The following is a 22774-nucleotide window of genomic DNA, read 5'->3' on the forward strand; positions in this document are numbered from 1 at the left end:
TATAATAAAAGAAAAAATGTTGATTAGTTTATTAGTGCTCCTTAAATGCTCCCTTTTTGCCTGGGAACTACTATTCACCGGCCATGACTATTACAGCTCCATCAGTAGGTTCTGTTTTGGAGGAAATATTGTTCCTAAAAGCTACATCGCTTATTTTTTTTTCAATTATAATGTTTAATTTGTTACAGTTACATTTTTTTTAAGATTTATTTTTATTATTATTTTTTTATTGGAAAGGCAGATATACAGAGAGGAGATACAGAGAGGAAGATCTTCCGTCCGATGTTTCACTCCCCAAGTGAGCCGCAACGGCCGATACTATGCCGATCCAAAGCCAGGAGACTCTTCTGGGTCTCCCACGTGGGTGCAGGGTCCCAAAGCTTTGGGCTGTCCTCGACTGCTTTCCCGGGCCACAGGCAGGGAGCTGGAAGGGAAGTGGGGCTGCCGGGATTAGAACCTGCGCCCCTATGGGATCCCGGGCGTGCAAGGCGAGGACTTAACCACTTGCGCCACCGTGCCGGGCCCTACAGTTACATTTTAACCTTAAAATTTTAATATATTACAGACACTTCCAGAAATATCATTTTTAAAAAATTATTATTATTTTATGATACAGTTCTATGGACTCTGGAATTTCTTCTCCCCACCCACAAGCCTCGACTCCCACACTGATTTCTCCGTGTTATTACGATAGTATAGTTCTTCATGATCAGTCATAAATCCATCATTATGCTCTTTAAGTTTATCCTGGCATAGGATGGACAATGGCAGAGAGTCCGGCATCCTATTGTCAAGATATGTTTAAAAATTTCATTGGGAATCCATCTTTAATTTGAAAGTAGGATGCATACTGCATTGTATCTTTACATCTGGATGTGGTAGTCTCTGTTACACAGATGCTATACATCCCCTTAAATGAAAAGCCATAAAACAAAATCAACAACAGAGAGAAAAATGGAAAATTGACAACAACATGAAGTTACATAACATGTTGCTGTATGACAGATGTGTCACTGAAGAAATGAAAAAGAAAATCAAAAACTTTCCTGAAGCAAAAGATGCTAAGGTGTGAGGTATGAGTCACTGAAGAAATTAGGAAAAAATAAAAACTTTTGCAATGAATGAAAACTAAACAAAAATATCAAACCCCCTGAGATATAGCAAGAACAGTATAGAAAGGGCTACTAATCTTGTATTTTGCTTGAAGATTGCCTTATATCAGAGAAAACAGATTATATTTGTCCTCTTGGGATTGACTTGTTTTGCTGAACACAATGGTGTCAAGTTGGGACCATTTGGTAGCAAATAGTGAAATTTCATTCTTTTTAATGGCTGAGTAGTAGTCCATAGAGTCAAAACCAGCCTATATGAGTACAAAGTATGAGGTTGGTCTTTGTAATATCATGAAAATTAAATAGTATTTTATGTTGAAACTTAACTCATCTTCAGTTTTGTTTCTATTCCTTTTTAAAAAGAAAAGATTTATTTCATTTTCATTGATATACAGAGAGAAGAGACAGGAAGATCTTCCTTCCAGTGACCCAGGTGTGGTCATCCCCAGGTGACCACAACAGCCAGAGTTCAGCCAAACAAAACCAGGAGCCAGGAGCTTCCTATAGGTCTCCCACGCGGGTGCAGGGACACAAGGTTTCAGGCCATCCTTGATTGCTTTCCCAGGCCACAAGCAGGAATCTGGATGGGAAATGGGGCTACCAGGATTAGAACTGGCACCCGTATGGGATCCTGGCGCATACAACATGAGGACTTTATCCACTAGGCTACTGTGCCAAGCCCAGCTTTGTTTCCATTCATTTTTTTAAGAATTATTGATTTTGTGTGCATAGGCTGATATGGTTGACAGACTGAGCCAGACCCCATACTGGCATGCACACACAAGAGTCAGGTCTGGGAACACCTAAGACCCCAACTGAATGGCTGGACTCAGAACTTCAACCATGGGAGAACCATAAAATCTGTGGTCTGACTGTAGAGTGCATGTGTCAGAACCGGGCCTCCTCAGTGTAAAATACAGAACAGTGGACAGCATGTCCAGATGCACATGAAGGCTGTGACAGTCCATTGGGGCCTGCATAGGATATCTGGTATGATAGCAGAGGAAGGAGCACAGTACAAATTGGTCAACTACCCAGCGAACTATTGACAGCAAATATCTGGGTGAATGGAGACTCTATGGTGGACTATATCAGCCAATGGACTGGAAGGATTTCCTCTTCCTTGGAGCAGTGAAATCAAAAGCATTTCAGAACTATGTAAACCACTTGAGCAGAACCTTCAGGGTATATTCCACATTGGGGACCCTGAGATGACATCAGATGGCCATTCCTTTACCCTGGGTACTGAAGCAGCTGGGGGCTTGGGTGCAGGTTCTCTCCTTATTCTCCCCCTTTCCCTCAGATACAAGATGAAAAGAAAATGTGGAAACAGTAGTCTCACCCATTTTTCCCTAATCCTGGACCCTTCCTGCCCTAATCAACTGTGTAAGCATCATCAAAAATTACATTTAATTATAAAAAACTTTAAAGATGTATTGATTAATTTATTTGAAAGTCAGAATAACAGAGAGAAAGGGAGAGAGAGACAGAGATCTTCCATCTACTGTTTTCACTCCCCAGATGACCACAACAACTGAGGCTGATTCAAGCCAAAAATGGGTGCCAGGAGCTGCTTCCTGGTCTTCCACAAGAGTAACAGGAACCCAGGCACTTGGACCATCTTCTGCAGCTTTTCCCAGTTCTCTGAGCAAGTGAGCTGGATTGGACGCAGAGCAGTTGGAACACAAACCAATCCCCACATTGGATTCTGACACCGCAGGTGGCATCTTTACCTGTTATGCTAGAAAGTGACATTTATTTGTATCCTTTAAGCCAAAAGTGCAGGCCAGAATAGATATAAGATCACCTAATTAGGGAGCCAAGATAAACGATGAGTGTCATCATTGTTAGATGCCTTGATTAAACCAGACATTTGCCCAGCACTGAACACCAGATTGTAAAACTATCATGATTGTCCTGCATGATGAGCTGTATCATGCTGAGATAAATCCTGTACAAAGAGAGTCTTCTATTTGCTGATTTCTTTCATTACTTCCATCCTCTATGTATTTGAGGGTTTTTTTTTTTACCCTTATGTACCTTCCTTCCCGTAGAGATGTCCAAAACATTATTACCTTATGTGTTCCAATGGCTTCTCAGTTATGTTTTCCTGTTTGATACCAAAATCTTTTTAGCAAGTGCCTCCACTTAATAAATAAATAGATAAACTGTGCATTAGTGATAAATCCAAGCCCAGAAAAGGTGTTTTGTTTAATCTCTTTTACACTCTGTCATATTTCCTTTTTAACCCATCACCACATAACAATTTGCTCCATTCACTTTCTTTTTCTAATGTAATTTGTTTTTAACCACCAATTTGTTTTGCACGTGTTTACTTAAGAATCCATGCTTTCTATGAATAAGTAATTATCAAATATCAAAGTTACTTTACAGGTAACAAGCATAGCTTCAAGTAAGACAATTAGGAATAAAGCATAAAAATCATTTTCTTGGAAGCAACAGCTCATCTTCTAGTACTTGCAATTATTGGTTCATTGACTATCTGGTTTTTTTGTTCTGATAACCAAAATTAAGTCTAAGCATACTGGTTTTGAACACAGTGAGGGCTTACTTGCTCCATAACTGGGATGTATTGTTTGTCATCTGTAAGAAATGTACTTAGTTAATCCACTCTTGTCTCATTTTACCAATCTGGGAAAGGGATTTTATGATTAAAAAGTAGCATCTACCTCATTATTTAACAGTGAAAAATCTAGATCAGGTAATGCATATAGAGTGTATAGCAGAGTCCTTAGTATAGTGCAAGCACAAAATAATTGTTTTTGTTGCAGAGTACTCTGAAGATGTTCATCTGAACTTTGTGTAAGATTTATCAGTTCTTGGATTCTTATTAGTAATATCCAAGTATATGTATATCTGACTCTCTAATTGGTTACCAAATAAGGTAAAATTAATAAATCAATATTTTGGGGGTAATTCTAATGATATAGACTCCTATTTAGTGATTCTCAACAGGGAATGATTTAACATCACCAAGAGATGTTTGACAACATCCAAAGCCATTTTTAATCATCACCACTGGAAAATGCTTCTAACATCTAGTGAACTAAAGCCATAGATGGTACAAAAACATCCTAAAACATGCAGGCAGCCCTCACAGCAAATGGTCCGGGCCTAAATGCCGATTTTTTATCACTGTTCAGAAACCCTGCCATATTTGCAAAAATGATAAGTATAAAACAGCATCACAGCTAACAATTTAATCAAAAAGCCCATATCAAATAATGCAAATAATGGCCAGTGAAGTGGTGAACAAGATTAAGCCAATGCCAGTGATATTAACATTCCATAAGGGCACTGGTTCGATTCCACTCCTGATTGCTATACTTCCCATTATGCTCCTGCCAATGTGCCTCCAAGTACCTGGGACTCTACCACACATGTGGGAGATCCAGATGAAACTCCTGGCTCTTGGCTTGTGCCTGGCTCTCAACCCCATCCAAAGGAGCTTCCTGGGGAATAAACCAGTAAATGAAAGACCACTCTCTCTCCACTTTATATTTGAATTAAGTAATAAATAAGTCTTCTAAAACATAATGCAGATGACTTTGTAACAATACCTGTTTTACTGCATAGGATTATCCCTTTTTCATCATGGGGACTGGCTGGCTTCATGAAAAAGAGTATTATGTTGCATGAACTTATCTATATGTTTTGAACATCCGTGATGGCCTTGAAAACTCTGCCTTCGCACCCTCTGGTTTACAAAAAAAAATCTGTACTCCCCCTTTTTTTTTATGAAATTATAATGTAAAAAGATCTGTCATTTCCCAAAAGACTCTTTCTACCTACCTACCATATTGCTTCTTTAACTGATTTGTTGGAAATGTACAAATTGTTATTTTTTTATTTCTATAAGTACAGATAATTATAGTAGGAATTCTGGTTCAAATTATACAAGTGGATATTGATATTATAGTGTATGACGTTTAAAGTGGATACAATCAAGGTTGTTAAACTTATTGTTAAGCTTTTCTTGTAAATACTAAAATATTCCATTTTTATATTCACTTAACTGATATTTATTTAAAGATGACTATTATTAATCATACTTTCCTTTGGTTAAGCAGTTATGTGTTAGTATTGCCTTATTCCTTTCAATAAAATCATCCTCCTTTTTGCTTATTAAACATTTTCATGCTGACTCTCCAATGTCTGGACCAAATTGGTATTTTGTGTTTGGACTTCTGATAAATGGTTGGTAGAGATAGGGGTGTGTGTGTGTGTGTGTGTGTGTGTGTGTGTGTGTGTTTAGGTTTCCACTTAAAGTTCAGTACCACAGCTACAGTACTTATACATTTTCCAAATGTGTTTTAAGCAATAAGTTGTACAACATTTTTAGAACATGTGTTAAGCTATTTCTCTAAGAATGAAGCTCTTAACAAAACATAAGCACTCTGCATGAGATCTTAGCAGCAAAGTGCTTAAAAGATAAAGTAAGAATTGGTACCATGGGAAGAACACCAGCTGTAGAGCGCACAGGTCCATTATGAGAAGTATGGTAGTGGGTAGGGAGAAAATGATTTAATCAGGAGTAAAACCAATTTTATTATAAGGGCACGCAGGGGGTGTGGCACCATAGTGAGAGGGACATTTCAAAATATCTGACAGATTTCAACAATGTGAAAACCCCGTTCTTTAAAGTGACAGTAAACCCCATCAGGTCTCCCTTTTTGATGCTATTGTTAACAGTTGACTGTTTAAAGCTGGCCTGCTAAGATGCTGTCGGCCTATTTCAATAGTGTGTAGCCAAATAAAAGACTAATTGTTGAAATACAATCAATCAAAAATGATTGCAGGGCAGAAAGAAGGTCTCCTCTGCTGATTTTGTTGTGGATCATATTATTGTGTTATGATTGAGGTAGGAATGAAGACTGAAAGAGAAGAAGAAAATAGCCCAATTGAAATAAACAGCTCCACCTTCGTTCCTTGTCTTTTCAAATACACTATTGAGCAGAAGCGTCACTGACTAGCTCTGGAAATAATAGACTATTTAAAAGAAAAGAGGATCTGATCAAGATTTGGACTAGTATTTTTAAAAAGACATAAACACTATTAGCAAAACAGCTCATGCAGAGAATCCCTACAGTGAAAATTCTCAGCTTTTCTTACATTTTTGGTGCAGAATGCTCCTTGGCATTCATAAAACTGACACCAAGGAGAAATATTAATGTGAATCCAAGATATCAGTAAAGGAACAAAGTCTAGGTGACCAGATAGCTGAAAAGTTCTTGCCAGAATTCTTGCCAGTTAACCCCAAGGCTGTCCCCCCAAATTAGTTTTTATTGAGCCCAAAATCCAAAATCTTTTTCCATATTGCATGTTTAGAGAGATAAATCCTGTGGATCCAAAGCAATTGCTTTGTACTTTGCTTTTTTTTAATTGTATGTAAAGACATCCCTTTCAGACCTTAATACTTCCATTTCTTGGTTCAGAATTCTTCCAGACTTTCTTAATTAGTGTGAAAAGGAAGAAAAACAATTGCCCAACATACTTTGTACTAAACCTTCATCTTGGTATTTACTTTCTTTAGTATTTCAATGTCTCAACTCTCACAGGCTTCCCAAGCAAACATCTCTGTTGATTCTAAAAAGAGTTCGTAAACATTTGTGGTTTTGTCTTTGGTGTTATCATTTTTGACAGCTTTGCATAGCCTACACAGGCCAACAGGGGTCTGTCTAATATTGTTGCTGTGTACATTGTCCTCACTGAGATGAAAACTAAAGAAAGATATTTTTTGAAGCAGGAAGAAGGAATTAATATCCTTTCCCACTCAGTATTCTATTCGTTGCTGACTTTATATTCAGGCAAAAAAAAAAAAGCCAAAAAAACAGTGTTACCCATTATTTCCTTGTACATAGCAAGGCTAACACATGTAAAGCAATAACTCATTTTCTATTGCCATGTTTAGCATATGTCTCCTGTTGGCTCAATAAGGCCTTTAGGCCGGTCCCTTGAGTAGGCCATCATTGGCAACTCTTAGCCCCTCGGCCTCAAAACCAAATAGCTTTGAATCATGTTGCGCTGGGCTGCTAATTTTCATACTGATGCATTATGGGAATAAATGTATCTGACATACTGTGTCAATGGCACTGTCTCTTTGTGTCTCTTGTTTTTTTTGTTAGCTGCATTCCTACAGATGGTATTCCATTGAAAATGTTCCCTTCCTACAGAAAAAGGAAAAAAAAAAAAAAACCATGCACAGCCCAAACCTCTAGGTGCAGAAGGCTGTTAACGGTTGCTGATGATAGTAGGCAAACATTAACATAATAATTAGTGTCTTGTAATTGTTTCATTAAAACCAGTTGTTCCATTTCTCCTCGTGTTTTCCCAGAAGAGAAGCTGAATTTGGACGACAGCCAGTGGGAGGACATCCACGTTGTCACCGGAGCACTGAAGATGTTTTTCCGGGAGCTGCCGGAGCCGCTCTTCCCCTACAGTTTCTTTGAGCGGTTTGTGGAAGCAATCAGTAAGTACCTCACAGAAAGGAGCAATTGGAGTAAACTGGCATCCTGGAAGCACTAAGTAAATAATAAGAATGATGTTAATAATAACCGTAGAGAACATATCGCGTCCCCAATGCTCCATATCTGTCATTTTCGTTTTTCTGTTTTTTGATGACTTGTTTTATTTTGGGTTCTGCCATATTAACTGAGTTCTTGGGGAAAAAAAATATAGGAATAAGAAAAGAAGATGGGCACTGCTTTAGGATGATCGATATTTAACTCCATCTCCTCCAGTGAAATCAGCTTCTCGTGAACTGTGCTTTAAACGCCTCACCTTCTGCTCCCCTGGCTCCTGCCTTTGTACCTTCAGAATTGCAATGCTTTTAAGTCTTGAAGAGGGATTTAAGTAGTTAAATATTACATTTCAGTAAGTGAGTGTTCAATCATCAAATGAGACATTCACTCCCCCTTTATCCACCTGCAATAGTAAAGAGTTGTTTACTATGCAGACTTTGCTTATGAGCTCTGTGAATATTAGAATGAATAATAGCAAGGTTTTTTTAGTTACATTGGTGGCTTTACAGGAGGATAAGTTGTAGTTTTTTTTTTTTTTAAATTAACCAGTAGCCATTGTACACACCAGGAAGCTTCCTTTACTATTATTTTCTCGTTCATATGGTAATAGACACATACTTAAGAAAGAAATGAACAAATGAATGAATAGGTGAAGGGAGCACAGAAGGAAGGAAAGAAAATATTTTCCAAAAGCAAAGAATCTTCTTCTATAGTACCTTGAAGAAGCAACTATGAGTATATCTCTAAATGTAATATGTTAGAGTGTATATGCTACAACTGTGACAGCTTGGAAAAAGTTTCCTGGCAAGCAAGCTGAGTTAAGAAGGAAAAAAGAGAGAAAGACGAAAGAAAGGTAAAATTAAAAAGCTTGCAAGCCTTGCAGGAGCTTAATTAAAGTCCCAAAAAGAGAAAACTCTCCAAGAAAAAAAAAAAAAAGCTTTACTTAGAAGTTCTGATCTTGATGAGCTGTGTATTCCCTTTAATGGTTATCGGGAGATGTGGGTTCATATTGGAGAAGAGCCCCTGAAATCACACCTTTTTTCTGCCTTTTTTTGTTTCACTCATAAAACCTTTCACACTTGTTAAACCTCTGGCAAAATATGGTTAAGAGGAATAAGGAAGAGGGTTTCCTCTCAAAGTCTTCCTCCTGTTGCCTAGTCACAATTTAAGATTTGGTTCTTGCTGTTGCTGTTCCCGCTGTTAAATGTAAAAATTCTAATTGGAGTTTTGAGATGGGGCTGGAGCATTTACCCCTTGTCATTACTTTTTGTTTCATAAGCACATTGCAGTTCTCAAGAAGAGCAATGTTTTACAACTCCCAGATTCTCTCCACCTCTCAAATTCATTTAAAAAGGAATAATTAAGGAAAAATAAACTAGCATACACCAGCATTTCAGCTTATTCTGATCTCCTGTCCTAGAATTGAGAAACATGGCAGACATTTCACTAGACTTTGACAGAATTCTCATAGGAAGTTGTAGAAACTTGCATTTAGGTACCTATCTCAGAATGGAATGTCGAAAGATAACATGCTAATCTCCACAATTTCAAGTGAGGATTGTCTTACTTGGAAATATATCTGTGTGTACATGCTGCTTTTGGAGCGTGTATAGAATTCCCATCTTTCAAACTTCCTTTAATCAACCTAGTTCTAAAGGAAATTGGCAAGTCATTTTTGTAACCTTAAGAGATATGGGAAGCAGGCCCTTGTAACTCATTTGACAGAATATCCTTTAAATTCCCATAAAGAATTGGAACAGCTCTGGACTATCCTATGCTAAAATCTAAATTGTCTAGAATTCTAGAATTATTTCCTGGCCATAAACGAACAAGGCAGAGTTGGGGCAGGCAGCATGCAACTGAGACCAGAGTCTCTAGCAAGAGTTTCTGCCAACACTTGCACAATGTTGTCATGAGAAAGAATGAAATATCTTTAAGAAAAATATTTTAAAATGCTCAATATCACTAGGCATCAGGGAAATGAAAATCAAAACCACATTGAGATATCACCTCAGTTCTATCAGAATGGCTATTATCAAGAAGACAAAGAGTAACAAATTCTGGTAAGGATGTAGAAAAAGGAGTTCTTATGCATTGTTGGTGGGAATGTAGATTAATGTTACCGTAGTAAGGAGATTTCTTAAAAGTAGAAATAGTACTGCCATATCATCCAGCAATCTTACTATGACACATGAACACATTGTATCAAAGAGGATGTCTACTCCATCATGTTCATATAGCATTGTTCACAGTAGCTAAACTATGGAATCAACCAAGAGGTATGTATGAGCAGGTGAATGGAAAAGGAAAATGTAGCATGTATACCCAGTGGAATACCAATCAGCTCTTTTAAAACATCAGGTCCTCCAGCGCAGTGGCCTAGTGACTAAAGTCCTTGACTTGAATGCTCCAGGATCTCATACGGGCACCAGTTTTAATCCTAGCAGCCCTGCTTTCATTCAGCTCTTTGCTTGTGGCTTGGGAAAGCAATTAAGGACAGCCCAAAGTTTTGGGACCATACAGCAATGTGGGAGACCCAAAAGAAGCTCTGGGCTTCTGGCTTTGGATCGGCTCAGCTCTAGCTGTTCTGGTCACTTGGGGAGTGAATCATTGGACGGAAGATCTTCTCTCTCTCTCTCTCCTTCTCTCTGTAAATATGACTTTGCAATAAAAAATAAAGTAAATCTTTAAAAAGTATGTGAAGTCCCATTGTTTACAGCAAAATGAATGAGACTAGAAGACATCATGTGCGATAAATAATCCAGAAACAATATGACAAATACTGAATGTTCTCCCTTACCTGGAAGAACTAAAACTAAACACAGAAAATTCAATCTGAAAACAGAATGCTGATTTCTGGAGATTGCGAATGATGGAATGGATAAAGGAAGTCTGGATTTTTGAAAAATGGGAAGCAGGATGTGGTTCGTTAACTGTGACAAACATACTAATATGAGATGTTAATAGGGGACACGGGATGAGGGCTATATGGGAATTACTGCTATTGTACCTCACAAACTTGGTCCTGAGATTGTAAAACTATTCTGAAACACTATGTTGTTTTTAAAAAAGACATTACAAATATAAGATATTTGTATATTTGTGTATAAGTAAGCTTCCTAAAGCCTTTTTCTTTCCTTGTTTGCAAGGCAGAATTATGGAGGATGGAAAGGGAGAGAGAAAGAAAGGGAGAGAGAGAAATGTCTTTCATCCACTGGTCCACTTTGAATTGTTCACTCTGAAATGCTTCAAAGTGTCAAGACAGGACCAGGCCAAAGTCAGGATCCCAGAGCTTTTTCAGGTCTTCCAAGTGGGTGTTGGGCTCAAGCATTTGGGATATAATTTGCTGTTTTCCCAGGAACATTAACAGGGAACTTAGCAGGGTGCAGGATTGAAAGTGTAAGTCAGAACTCAAATCAGAGCCCACACCCTGCACCCTAACACCAGCTATTCCAGGTGAACTTTGAGAAAAGGATCTGAAAGAGAAGAGACAGAAGTCTTTCTTTTTTGTTCAAGACAAGGATAAGCTGATGCCGTGTTACAGCTTTAATGTCTGTGTCCTCCAAAATTCACTTGTTAAAATCCTGTGCCCCAAGTTGATGGCATACAAGGGTGGGGCATTTACAAAGCAGCAAGGTCAGGGGAACAGAGCAGTTGTAAATGAAATTAATGCCGTTATGAAAGAGGTCAGGAGAGACCTTTTATCTCCTCTACCATGTGAGGATATAGCTTGAAATTACCACCCATGAACTAGAAAGTTGCCTTCACCAGGCACTGTGCTGGCACCTTCACCCAGGAATTCTCAGTCTCCGTAAGTATGAGAAATAATTGTTTGGCAAGCCACACAGTTTATGATGTGTCTTATAGCAACCAAAACAGACTGAGACACTTAACAAATTTGTCTTAACTAAATCAGAATAAAATATCATTGTTGTTTAACATGTAGAATGGAAGGACTGACCTACAGACTGATGTGGCCGTGGAAAGTGTTCTAATGTTGACCAGAGACACACATTGACTGACACAACTGTTTCTGGGATAGCCATGAAGCTATTTCATGTGCTCCAAAGTCAGGGTAAGCTCTAGATTGTGATTGATAATCAGATATCCTTCAGCAATGAGGGGATTGCCACCTAGCTCCATAGCAATGGTTAAAAAAAAATACCAGTGGAGATACTTTTACTCCATTTCATGCCAGCTGAGCTAATTGTTTTACAAATTTCTAAGGACATGCATACTAGGTGCTAGAGGGCTGCTGAGTTTTCCCAGAGTTCATATTCCAGTTTATAAAATCCACAATGTGCCATGCTCAGTGAATCCCTGCATGAATTCTTGACTTTATGTGAAAAGGGACAAAGCAGATAAAGTAAATTCACAGGAGGATTGACAAGGTGCACAGAGTCTAGGCCTCTTGTCCTCAGGTGCTCATGCTTTCATCCTATGTTCTATACAGTAAGATTGATTGTTCTATACAGTAAGGTTAATTCTGCCTGGCTGTATTTCACAGGTGTTCTTGAGAGCTATTGATAGGAAAGAACAGTACAAAGGGATTTTCCCTAAATTTCTGACCTTGCCTCAGATTGCTCCTGTGCCTAAGGTTCCACTTTCCCCATGGTTTCAGCTTAAGCTAGCAGGGCTACTCTGATTCCAACTTCCTTCTGAAATGCAAACCTTGCAGTCTTTGCCCATCCAGACTAGAGGTTAGTCTGCAATAGCTAACCTCATAGTTATCTCATTTTTTTGTTATCTTGGTCTCAGCTTCTTCCTTACATGAAAACAAATTTCCTGTACCAAATTAGTTACCTCTGTTGGTATAAACAAAGTGGATTCATTGGTTTGGATATACATGAGCAAAACACCATGCCGGTCAGTGCCATGGTTCACATTGTCATATTGTTGTTTCCCTTTCCTCTTTCATTACTCTAAGCCCAATTTCTAGATTTAGCACTTTGACTTGGCCCAGATTGAGAGATCTGTTACTCTTTCATGGAAGAGTCAAAAGGTGAATATACCAAAAAGAATTTTATATCCAACTGGATGCTATGCATCTAAGGAAATATCATTTCTAGTACAAGCGATTAATGACCACTTGTGCTATTTGAATTACTTTTAATTCTCATTATGTGTTTGAAAGGCATCATTGCATATTCCAAGAAGAGTGAACAGAAGGCATTTACTTTTTAAAATAGTTTCTTTTTGGATCGAAAACAAACATTAATATCATAAGATTCTGCAATTGGCATAGCAATCCCCATTCTGATAATACTTATTGGGATAACAAAAACACAGAGATTGCTGTATGTTTCAGAAGCCAAGTGTTACAAATTATGGGTCTGAAATTCTACACTTGAGGTCAATGCAAGTGTGTCATCAACAGGTTATTTTGTGGAGACCTAACCCTCTGAATGCAAGGACTTAACCCCCTAGATGTAACTGTGCTGAAGGCATTATTCAGACTGTAAATGTGAACTGGGAAGGAAGATACACCTATAGAGTTTTATGATAGGTGATGCAATCTGTGGCTAGAGACCAACAGGAGGTCTGGACATTTCCAGCAGATCTAAATGCAAGGAAATATAGTAAGTTTCCCTCTGTTCTCACCTTTTTTCCTTAGGATCGAATGTCAGAATTTGTCTTCTCAAATATTTATTTAATCTTCACAAGATAAATAAATATATATGTAATCTTCAGAAGATTAAATAGATTGTATTGCTGCAGTATGAATATGCTTTAGTTCTTGAGCACATCTGGTTATCGTTGTAGTTGGATTGTGCATTTCCTGTGGAGATTTTTTTGTTCATTTTCTCCTGGATTTTGTGATTGCTTTTGTTTACTTTAAAAATTTAAGGTCCTTATTTTCTGATATTGTATTCTACAGAATCTCGTTTTCCTAGGATGACTGTGTACCATTGTCCTCCTTCTTCATCTGGGTTGATTGCTACTAGGACTGCTTCAGAATGTTAAGCTAGTAATTTCCTTCCACTTTATTGGTTGAAGCCACTCTCTTGTTATTGATATGTGTATTCATTTGTTAATCCCCCAATAAGCAACGTAACACAATGTCAGTTTATCTTATTTACATCAGAGGGACATCTGACACAGGTTTCCTGAAGTAATTTCAAAATGTTTGCATGGATACATTCCTTTTTTGGAGATTTTAGAAGAATCATTCTCCAACTTCCAAAAGCTGTGTACTTTCCTTGCTATTGGTTCCCTTCATTAACCTTCGCATACAGCAAGTGCTGATAACTCATATCACATGACTTCTGGCCTTTTGCATAGCCATACCTCTCTCAGAGTCTCATCTGCTGCTGCCTTTGATTTTGAGCACCCTTGAGAATATGCTAACACCTGAATAATCAAGGATAATATCCCCATCTCAACATAATTAGCTTAATCACATCTCCAAATCCCTTTTGCAATGTAAGGTAACACATTCATAGGCTTCAAAAATCAAGGGATCTTTGGAAGATCATTTGCCTACTTACTAGGGCATGTTTTATTCCATTTCTTAGTATACAGGTAGCACCTGCCCATCTCTATGACACAAGCCCTATTAATCCATTCAGTTACATCTACCTTCTCTCAAATCCAAATAATCATCAGTTAAATGATAGTGAAACTTTGTGTTGATCAAAAGATTAGAGGGAAGTAAACCCATGTAACCTCAATCATTAATTTATAGGAAATCTTACCTATAATTTTTAATGGATAGATTTAGAGATTTGACTCCAATCTAGACCAAAACTCAATTGTTCAATGACATGGGTCATTTAATTTTAGTCGTTTTCTATATATCCTCTCTTTCAGAATAAACTCACATTGGAACATGTACACCAACATATACTAATCTGTTGAATTCTAAGTTTCTAAAGTTGCCTTTGTGTACAAAAATAATATTCTTTCCAATCACTCCCAAGCAATGTTCACATGAGGGGAATGAAGTAAATATGACCTTCTTGGATAGAGTAAGCTCATGATTTTAATATGTCTTCTATTATCCTTTCTAATTTCCACAGGTAAATAGTAAATGGATAGGTAGAATGGTTATTGTATACCGTAAATCCTATACTTACATATCATGTTAGTTTTATAAAATACATATATTTTACTATTATGTATGCATGCACATGTATACTTATATGCATCCCTTAGAGGATAAGCAAGTCAAAAATAATTTGAGACAGTAATGATATTACATATAAACCTTCAATGTAAAGACTTTAGTCATACATGCATCTGAAGAGAGTATTGGTTACTTATTACTATTGTAAGCACTGATTAATGTAGTAGAACAAATGTGAGACATGATACTCATAAGATTGACTGAGAACTATTAACATTCAGGCTATCAGTTATCAAACTAGTTTACTACATGTCTAGTCCTCAACCCAATCTCTACTCATCTGTAATCAAACCAACCTCATATAAAAATGATTTAAATTGAAAGATTGTCCAATGGTACAAAGCACCTATTACATGTTATAATGCTTTTTTTCCCTTCTATATCATCATTCCAGTCTGCCCTTAAAGAGACATCAATAGATAATTGGAGAGGAGGGGTCCAAGGTGGAGAAAGGTGCTGTTCAAGTATATTTGCAAATATTTTCTTTACTCTTGACTTTATCTTGCTCTTAGGTCGAACTATTTCTGATGCATCTTCAACTCTGTGATGACACTCTTTTGGAGAAAAGAAACAGAGCTTGCAAGGCACTTGACTAAAACCAGTTACTAAACATGAAAGCATGTTAGTGACAAATTGCCTTAAAACCAGAAGGGGGAAAAGCAGACTTTAATGTTCACCATAAAGGAACTAGAGCTGGAAAAATAATATAGTATGAAAAGATCTTTTGCTATCATTTGAAGGAAATTTAAAATTGAAAGAAAGTTAAACTTTGCAGAAACTCTATCTAAAGTTTGCACTGCAAAGTATGTGTGTGAATGTAAGTGTGTGTATGTGTGTATGCACGTGTGTGTGTGTGTGTGTGTGTTTGTGCTAGCAAACAGGAAGTTTTATGGCCAGTGACTAGCCTGTCTCTTAACTCATTCTAATTATATTCATAATTAAATTATGAAAAACATAGTTGACTAGAGCCAAATGGCTTGCACAGGTGTCTTTTTGTAGGCATAGTTTAGTGCTAGATAATAAACAACTGGACTTCATCTACTTAATTTGGCTTAATGAAAAGTTCTTTACAAGTAAAACTAGGAGGTGATTCAGAATTAAAATTGGGCCTCCACTCTGAAATTAATTGAGTGGTGAGATATCAGGCCCACTGGTGTTTGTTTTTTTACTTTTCCTTTTAAGTCTTCTTTTGCTTGCAATCCCTACCTTGGAAGCCTTCAGAGGTTCTTTTTGCAAAGCTATAAACTTTCCAAGCTGAGCAATAGCTCACATAACCTTCATGAATCAGCTTCCTAAGCAAGCTTACTTCTGAATGGATGCACTTTTAAAAACTGGATTTAAAAATGTAGAATTTCTTTTCAGTATCTCAGTGAACACAGCTTGACCCTTTCCTCAAATGATAGGTTTGAGTGGCTGGTTTTCAATAGATACTAATGAAATTACATATTTGTGGCTTTTCCTTCTACACTGATGTTCCTGACTCATTTCACATTCTTGGCTTGTCACCACATTATTGACCAACATTGATGGACCTTGCCAGACATCTTCCAGTCATCCACACAGCAAATCTGCCACTGGCCACATCGCCTACTTCCCTAGCACTTTTTTCCTCATCCAGTCCAGTGAAGTTTGAGTTATGATGATAAGCAATTTGATAGAATTGCTTCGTTTTCATTTTGAGGAATCATTGAGCTCCTTGCAAGATCTTCAGAGCCCTAAGTGCTCTAGCTGCCCGCAAGCTCTTGCACTTCATCCTTTGCTGTTCTCAGCCTTGTCTGCAACACTCCAGCCCATTAGGCCCTTAGTTTTTCTTTGAATACTCACACATTTTAAAGGTCTTTGATCACCCCACCACTAGAAACACATTGTGCTAGATTGCCATTTGTATGCCAACTTCTAAGTGACGCTTATTGTCATGAGCCAAGGTGAAGCTTCTACTCACACCACAAACTACCACTTCTCTTCAAATCCTGACTTTCCCATTCATGATTTTCAAGAATGAGCAAAGTCTTAATATCTCTAAACCTCAATTTTTCATATCTACCAAATGGATTAAAAAACACACCTTCTCCATGGAGATTATAAAAATAAGTCCAACAAAATGTTAGTCATAATAAAGTACTTATTCACAGAGTTCCCAGCACACAGTGTTCAGTAAATGTTAGGTTGTATGGTTATGTGAGAGTATAGTCAGATTGTTCTTGAACCTTTAGTCTCAGAAGACCTTTCTGTCCACTCTGTCTAGCCTACACTTCTTGGATAAAGCTATCTCAGGTGATACATGTGGCCTTAGCATTCTGTTTCAGTATTTCAGTTTTAGAGTCTCCAACCATACATAACATTCTTGAGGTAATATTGCAGGATGTTCTCTTGCTCAGTAATCCAACCCAGGGAAATCTCATGTCTTTCTTTGTCTCAGGCTTGTCTCCTTTGTTCTGCCATATATTCCCAAGCTAATCCCATTTAATGGTTCAAAACTTATCACTTTACTAGAACATGAATCTTCCTCCTAACCCAGAAGCTCACCAGCTACCCCAATCTGAAGCTTCCTGGTTACTCTTGAGAAATATCACATCTGTAATGTCCACAGAGGCACTAGCAGGGAAAACTCCAAATGCATGCCTTCTCTCATTTGGCAAATAAGCAGTCTGGCTAAAACTGTGTCCTCCCAATTCATCTTGTGAACGGTGTAAACTCATTGAAGAAGTGACAGAGGGGGAATGTAAATCAGCATGTGAAGTCTTCGTCGCACTGTAGGTTCTTCTCACAGATGCTCGAAGAGTCATCAACTAAACCCTATTCAGCATAGTCATCCCCGCTCATACATACATACACACACACATGCAGATGTAGCTAAACACATTTGCATAAATCTTCTGCACTCCTGAAATATTTCACTTTTGTCCTCATTTATTACACTCAATATTCTAGCTTCAAAACAATATTTATTTTAATTGAATTCTCACATTAATATCTAGTGTTCTTTCCTCAGATCTTGCAATGGGATGAGATATAATCCCTTACTCTGTTCTTTCTTCCTTGCTCGCACTCTATCATACACTTTCATTTGCCCTGGCACTTGCTTTACTTTGTCAATAAAAGATTTCTCTTTGAATTGCTTCCAGGACTATCATGAACTACTTGAAATGTGGCATTTCTTCCTTTGCTGCTTGCTTATTGTTCTATAGAGCAAAATCTTAGATGTGATGGTTACTGGAGAGTACTATACATTCCCTGAGGGAATTCTGCTCATTTTTGGAACAGCAAAATATCTACACAGAGAATTGCCATGTGGTTTTCAGAATGGAATTTTCCCCTCAGGATTTACTCATACATTTTCAACCTGTACTTGGAGAACAGAAACATGAAAAATGGTATACTCTTAGAGAAAGCAAGTAGCAGTGTTATTTTAAATGCATAAGTAATATGCCTGCAAAGATTAAGATAAACATATTACTTTAAAATCCATGAACTATAAAAAATTATTCTAGAGAGTTGTAAGGATTTTCACCTTTCATTGGTTTATTGATAGTTTTTCATTTAAGTGTGTAAATTCTACCTCTTTTCTGGCCTTTTCATTCCATTTATTTTTCCAGAAATTTTGAAGTCTAAAAGGTCAAATGCTTAAGGCCCTGCGTTCCATGATTACTGTCTAGCCAGACAATCAGCCCTTGGCCTCTTTGTTTTTCTTTTCACCTTGACTGTCCAGCAGGTGAAAGGTTGACCCTCTCAGACCTCAAACCCATATCTTCTGCCAAGTAATGCATGAACAAACCTAATTAGTGCCATCTGTCCTAAGAGATGCAGGTGAACACTATTCTACCAAAAGATGAAAACAACACTCTTTTGATCTCCTTCTCCAGGCCTCTAACTCCCAATACAATGATAAGTTTGTTCTTTGACAGCTGTGTATATTATTCTCTGAATAATTGGTACCTTTGTTTCATTAGAATGTTGCTCTTCCTATGTGTGTTTTAAGAATGTTTTAAGAAAATTCAAGGAAGCAGTAAAATGATCCTGGGCAACTAGTAGAACTAGAAAGTCCTTTGAAGCCTCTGTCTGTGCTGTTTAGGTGTGAGATACACAGAGTAGTGTTACCAGAGCAGAATATTCCACCAAGGGGAAAGAGACCAGCCAGAGGTAGACTAAAAAGCCATATTGATCAGTATTAAGTTTTAGGCAACTTCTTCCTCCAGTAGCTACCCACTGCTTAAAAACACTGAACATGTACCACCACCTCTATTCAGTGTTCTCATTTTTTACTCTATGCTTCAATACTTTGCCTTACAGGAAGGTTTTCAGGCCGTTTATCATCAAGACTAAACTACTCCAGTATGCCCTTCTAAAGTTTAGGGTGTTTCTTACTCACTTCAGATGTCCATAATAAAATGCTAGCGATTTAAAGAAGGAAGGCTTAAACACCAAAAAAAAAAAAATGTGTTTTCACTATTGTGGAGGATGAAGATCCAAGATCAAGGTGCCAGCATGGCCAGACTCTGACAACATCTCTGGGTTACAAATGGCCATGTTTTCACTGATTCCTCACAGCTAGTTGCCCATGAGCTTTGGTCCCTTGCTCTACATCAGTGAAAAAAATCCCATCATGGGAACCCAATGCACATGGTATCTCTGATTTAAGCCTTGACTTTCGCAAAGACTGAATTTGGGAGAATGCAAGCATTGAGTCCATAACAGCCATCATAGTTAAATGAATCACTTTAGGCATGCAACTTTATCAGAGCTTCCTCCTTTATTCCAACAGTATTTTCTTATTACTACATTGCAAGATTTAATTAGCTCTTTATTAATATTATTTAATTATATTATCAGGGATGTAAATTGAATTTATGCTCCCAAGTGTCACTTTTACCCAGTTTTGTATTGTATTAAGTTAGTAGATTTTTAAACCCACATGCAGAAATATGCATGTGACTCCTAACCATTCTTCTTTTTTCATTATCAAGACTTTCAAGACAACAGCACAAACAGGAAGCTTTGTTTCAGTTGCTTATATTCAAATTCTTATCTCATGTGTGTTTCATAAAAACTGGAACTAAAACCAAACTCTAATTTTTTTTAAGATTTATTAATAAAAGAGAGAGAGAGAGGAAGAGGGAGATGAGAGCTTCCATCCATTGCTTCAGTCTCTAAATGCCTACCGTAGCAAGAGCTGGACAGGGCCAAAGCAAGAAGCATGAAACTCAGTCTGGGTCTCCCATTTAGTGACAGGGGCCTCAAGATTGGAAACCATCCTCCACTTATTTCCCAAACACATTAGCAGGGAGTTGGGGTGGAAGTGAAGCAGCAGGGTCTTGAACTGGCATCCATAATGGAAGCCCGTGTTGCAGGCAGTGGCTTAACCTGATGCTGCAAAACACCAGTTCCCAAAATGCAAGCCTTAATATTTATTTACTGTTTGTGTTTGAAAGGCAACTTTAAGAGAGGAGGGAGAAAGAGAAAAAGGAAAAGAGAGATATCCTCCTTCACTTGTTCACTCCCTAGTTGGCTGCAATGGCCAGAGCTGAGCCAGTCCACCAGTCCAAAACAAGGAGCCAGGAGCCATAGCTTTTTCTGGCTCTTCCACATGGATGCATGGTCCCTAGGACTTGAGACATCCTCTGTTGCTTTCCCACAAGCAGGGAGCTGGATCAGAAGTGGAGCGGCTGGGACTTGAACCGGTACCCGTCTGGTGTGTTGGCACTAGCAAAAAGAGGATTAGCCTGTTTATCAACTGTGCTGGCCCATAAATTACAGGATTTTAACTATGAATCTTTTGGTCTTTTTATTTTACCTTCCTCCCAGTAAAGCAACTTGAACAGTATGACCACATCTAGATCCTCAAAAACATTTTCAGATCATGTAATACAAATTGCAACACCATTTGGAACAATGGAGAAGTTAGAAATAACGATAAACGACATTTTGGGAAGAACTTCAAATGTTGGGCCAATGAGAAAAATTGCAGAAATGAGACATTCCAAACTTATGAAGTTTCACACAATTTTTATAAATAACTTGAATCATAAATAGACACTTCTTGTTTTTCTGCATTTCACTTTATTGGGATTTATAGATCTTGTGTATTTTGCAAACTGCAGATTGTGACAACCCTGCATCCAGCAAGTCTGTAAGTGCCATTTTTCCACCAGCATGTGCTCACTTCATGCCTGTATGTGACACTTTGGAAATTCTCATAATATTTTTAAATTTCCATATTATTGACTCTGTTATGTGCTGTGATCAGTGATCTTTGATGTTACTAATGGAGGTTTTTTGGAGCACAACGAGCTGTGCTCTTATAAAACAGTGTGCTTAATTAATAAATAAGTGTACCCTAACTGCTGCACTGACAAGCCTTCCCCCATCTTTCTACTTCTCCTTGGGTCTTCTCATTTCCAGAAACAGAATGATATTAAAATCAGACCCGTTAATAACATACAAGGGTCTCCAAGTGTTCGAATGAAATGAGGAGTCACATGTCTCTTACTTTTAATCACAAGCTAGTAATGATGCAGCTTAGGAAGGGATGTGAAAAGCTGATATAGGCCAAAAGCTATATCTCTTATGCCAATTAGACAAGTTATGACTGCAAAAGAAATATTCTTGGTGGAAATTAAGAGTGCTATTGCAGCAAATACACAAATGGTTAGAAAGAGAAATGGTCTCATTGATTATTTGTAGAATATATTAGTGACCTGGATAGATCAAACTAGGTACAACATTCCCTGCAACCAAAGCCTAATATTAAAAAAATGAATTCAAACAGAAGTTAGTAATTTTGGAAGAATAATTTGAAGCTTTGATTTTCTTCATGAGGTTTAAGAAGATAAGTCATTTCCAGAGTATAAAGGCATTAAGTGAAGCAACAAGTTATTCAGAAACTTTTGGCCAAGAAAACTAATTATGGTAGCTACACAAAAACCAAGATTTTTAATGGAGACAAAACAACTTTGTATTAGAAGATGTTATCAGGGGCACCAGCAAGGTGACACAACAGGCTAATCTTCAGCCTATTATATCAGCATCACACATGGGGACTAGTTCAATCCCAGACGCTAAACTTCCAGTCCTATTCCCTGTTTATGAACTGGGAAAGCAACAGAGTGGCTCAAGTCCTTACATTCCTGCACCTATGTGGGAGAGCCAGAAAGAAGCTCCTGGTTTCAGATCGCCTCAGCTCTGACCATTGTAGTCATTTGGGGAGTGAACCAGTGGAAGGAATGTCTTTCTGTTTGTTCCTCTCCTTCTCTGTGAATCTGATTTTTATATAAAAACAATCAAATCATTTAAAAAATAAGAAGAAATCATCCAGAACAGTGATATCTAACTAGTAGTCAATATTTAGCTTGAAATAATCAAAGTTGGGCTTTAGTTAGAGGTTATGGCACATACTGATTTTAAGTTGAAATCAGACTACCATTCTGAAAATTCTAAAACCCTTAAGGATATTAGTAAATCTACTTTTCCTGTGTTTTTAAGTGGAGCAACAAACCAAGCATGTAGCATATGCTTGCAGTATTATTTTCTTTTTTAAAAAATATTTATTTATTTAAAGATTTATTTCTTTTTATTGCAAAATCAGATTTACAGAGAGAAGGAGAAAGCGAGGGAAAGATCTTCTGTCCATTGATTTACTCTGCAATTGACCACAATGGCTGAAGCTGAGCTATTCAGAAGCCAGGAGCCTCTTCTGGGTATCCCACACAGGTTCAGAGTCCCAAGGCTTTGAGCCATTTTCAACTGTTTTCCCAGGCCACAGCAGGGAGCTGGATGGAAAGCAAGGCTGCCGGGATTAGAAGCAATGCCTATATGGGATCCTGCTGCGTGCAACACAAGGACTTCAGCTGCTAGGCCCGCTCTGGGCCCAGCATTATTTTCTTTGTTAAGGTACCTTGACACCCAACAAGGCACCTTGTCACGCAGCAGCACTGATGAAAGTGCAAAGTGAGATTAGTGCTATCTTCATGTCTATTTACACAGAAGCTATCCTGTAG

The 22774-nt window shown here is 37.8% G+C and overlaps 1 protein-coding gene across 5 annotated transcripts in view; it reads left to right on the forward strand.

The window, feature by feature from the left end:
* Positions 1-22774, forward strand: part of ARHGAP15 (Rho GTPase activating protein 15) — a 616474-nt gene that overhangs the window by 470182 nt on the left and 123518 nt on the right. For all 5 annotated transcript variants that reach the window (XM_040971526.1, XM_040971524.1, XM_040971525.1 and 2 more), the window contains exon 12: positions 7468-7602. In XM_040971526.1, the coding sequence (XP_040827460.1) occupies positions 7468-7602 (135 nt within the window). The remainder of the gene's footprint in view (positions 1-7467; positions 7603-22774) is intronic.

The sequence above is a fragment of the Ochotona curzoniae genome, unplaced genomic scaffold (genome assembly GCF_017591425.1).
Source record: "Ochotona curzoniae isolate NIBS_2020 unplaced genomic scaffold, NIBS_Ocur_1.0 contig_2210, whole genome shotgun sequence".
NCBI classification, from domain to species: Eukaryota; Metazoa; Chordata; class Mammalia; order Lagomorpha; family Ochotonidae; genus Ochotona; species Ochotona curzoniae.